At 48.8% G+C, this 1,979-nt stretch overlaps 1 protein-coding gene across 1 annotated transcript; it reads left to right on the top strand.

Annotated features, from left to right (window-relative positions):
• Nucleotides 1-1,507: 1,507 nt before the first annotated feature.
• Pmar_PMAR014464 (protein phosphatase 2B regulatory subunit, putative) lies at nucleotides 1,508-1,951 on the top strand (the record flags this gene model as incomplete). The annotated part of the gene is made up of 2 exons (XM_002768524.1): nucleotides 1,508-1,604; nucleotides 1,719-1,951. The coding sequence occupies 2 exons, from the start codon at nucleotides 1,508-1,510 to the stop codon at nucleotides 1,949-1,951; spliced, it is 330 nt and encodes a 109-aa protein (XP_002768570.1).
• Nucleotides 1,952-1,979: the final 28 nt, after the last annotated feature.

Here is a 1,979-nt window from a genome sequence, read left to right as displayed (position 1 = left end):
GAGAAGTGATGGTAGTTTCACTAAGTTTGATGCCACGTCAGAGAAGCTGACCAAGGTGAACCTGGGATTCCCGGGCGTCGAGTTCAAGAAAAAGGGGCCAAACCCTCTTTTCTCGACTCGCCACAATCCCGCTACATCAACTACAATGCAGTCGAGAGTGGGTCAAAAGTGAGTTGCATACGTTCGCAATATAGAATATTCGCACTCCTGTGAAAAGAGGTCGCTCTAATCCCACAGTGGTATTCTCATCTGTCTTCTTCACTCATCGTGGTGACATTATGGATACCATGGCACAGTGTTGAGAGGCCGATCAGGAGATGTCGGTACTTGATTCTAACGCGCGCTCGCTCAGACTCCAAGCTGAACGGTTTGGAGTACGAGGACTGGTGACAGAGAAACGCCAAACTCAGCATGCCGAGTGAGTGGTGGTTCGTCCCTTTCAGAACTACTCTGTGACTCGAGAGCTTCGACTCGAGAGATAGAGTGACTGAGTCTGCTTCTGGTGTGTTGGATCATTCTTCGCTCGTGACAATTTGGTTCCAGGCCTCCTACTAAGTTCGACACTGATCGCCTCAGGAAGGCATTCGATGCTTGTGATTTCGATCTCTCCGGTGTCCTAACCAAAGTGGGTGCATCTCATTCTCCCCATTTAAGTGCTTCGTGACTTCAGGATAAAATCCGCCATGTACTCGCCCTGCTTGGCGAAGTGGTTGACGAAGCCATCCTAGAAACCATGCTAGGTGACGATATGACTGACTATTCGTGGAACCTAAGTTCTATTTCAAGAAATGGCGGATTGTGATGGCGATGGGCGAATAACGTGGGACGACTTTGCCACACTGTTTCAAAATCCGACGGAAGCGTTCCAGCGTGCGGATGCCAGAGATGACTTGATTCGGCTGGAAAGTAAAGACCTCGAGCGGCATCAACTGGAGCGGAGAAAGCAACAGGAAGAGCTGATATTGCCTATCCAGGAGGGGAAGATGGCTCACACAGATGAGATTGGGCTCCTTGGTAACGTATCGTGATAGCGGACTCAGTCCGCCGGACTGTAACACTCACGGGAAATAAGTTGTTCCTGGCCGAGGAACCGCTATTGGCATTCACACGAGCAAAGCCGCTCGATCTCAGACATATTCACTCGATTAACCGGATCTACGTCAATACAGCCGAGCGACCTAAAGCACATGTACAAGCTATTCAAAGAGATTGATACGGTGGGTACTTGGTTGTTTGTGTGGTTATTGATGTAAGACGAATCCTCTTAAATAGAATATACTTATCGATTACTGTATGCGCATCCAACACATACAGTTCAGTTCCTTCAAAGTATTCCTGAAAACTTGCGAACCACATTATGTATTTCACGTCAATGAATGAAACGAGTTCGTGACACAGAGACCAAACGGTGAACCGTAGATGGGTTGCTTACAACACTGCTTCAAGACAGTGCCTTCATAACGCTCAGGAAAAATCGGGGGAGCTGGGCTTGGACAAGTTTACGCGAATGTTCCCTGGGCAAGATGCTGCTTTGATTGAACGTATGTTCGACCTGTTCGATACGGATGGTAGCGGCATCATCGAATTGAGGAAGTTTATCATTGGTACGTGCCAGATATTCGAGCACTTACTAGTGACTTCCTTCTAGTCTCGCCAGAGCTTTGATGATTTTCGACTTTCTTGTGAGATGGGAAACGGCGTTTGTTGCGTCTTGACAGGTTTATCGAACGTCTCGAGCATTTCGACTGTCGAGAAAGTGAAACTCGCCTTCAGCTTGTATGATTTGGGCAACTCGGGCTCGCTGGAATACGCTGAAGTCCTGCAGCTGCTCATTGCTGCACAGGCCGGAATAGGGCCAATCAGCGACTCAGATGTTCGCACTCGGGTGGGTTATGCGTGTGCCTACGATAAGTCCAGTTCTTTCGGGGACGATTTTCGGGCATTCCGATAGGCCCACGAGGTCTACGCCAATCTGGGAA

This window comes from Perkinsus marinus, assembly GCF_000006405.1.
Source record: "Perkinsus marinus ATCC 50983 genomic scaffold scf_1104296967946, whole genome shotgun sequence".
Lineage (NCBI taxonomy): Eukaryota > Perkinsozoa > Perkinsida > Perkinsidae > Perkinsus > Perkinsus marinus.
Note: the sequence above shows the minus strand (reverse complement) of the source record. Positions and strands in the feature narration are given on the sequence as shown.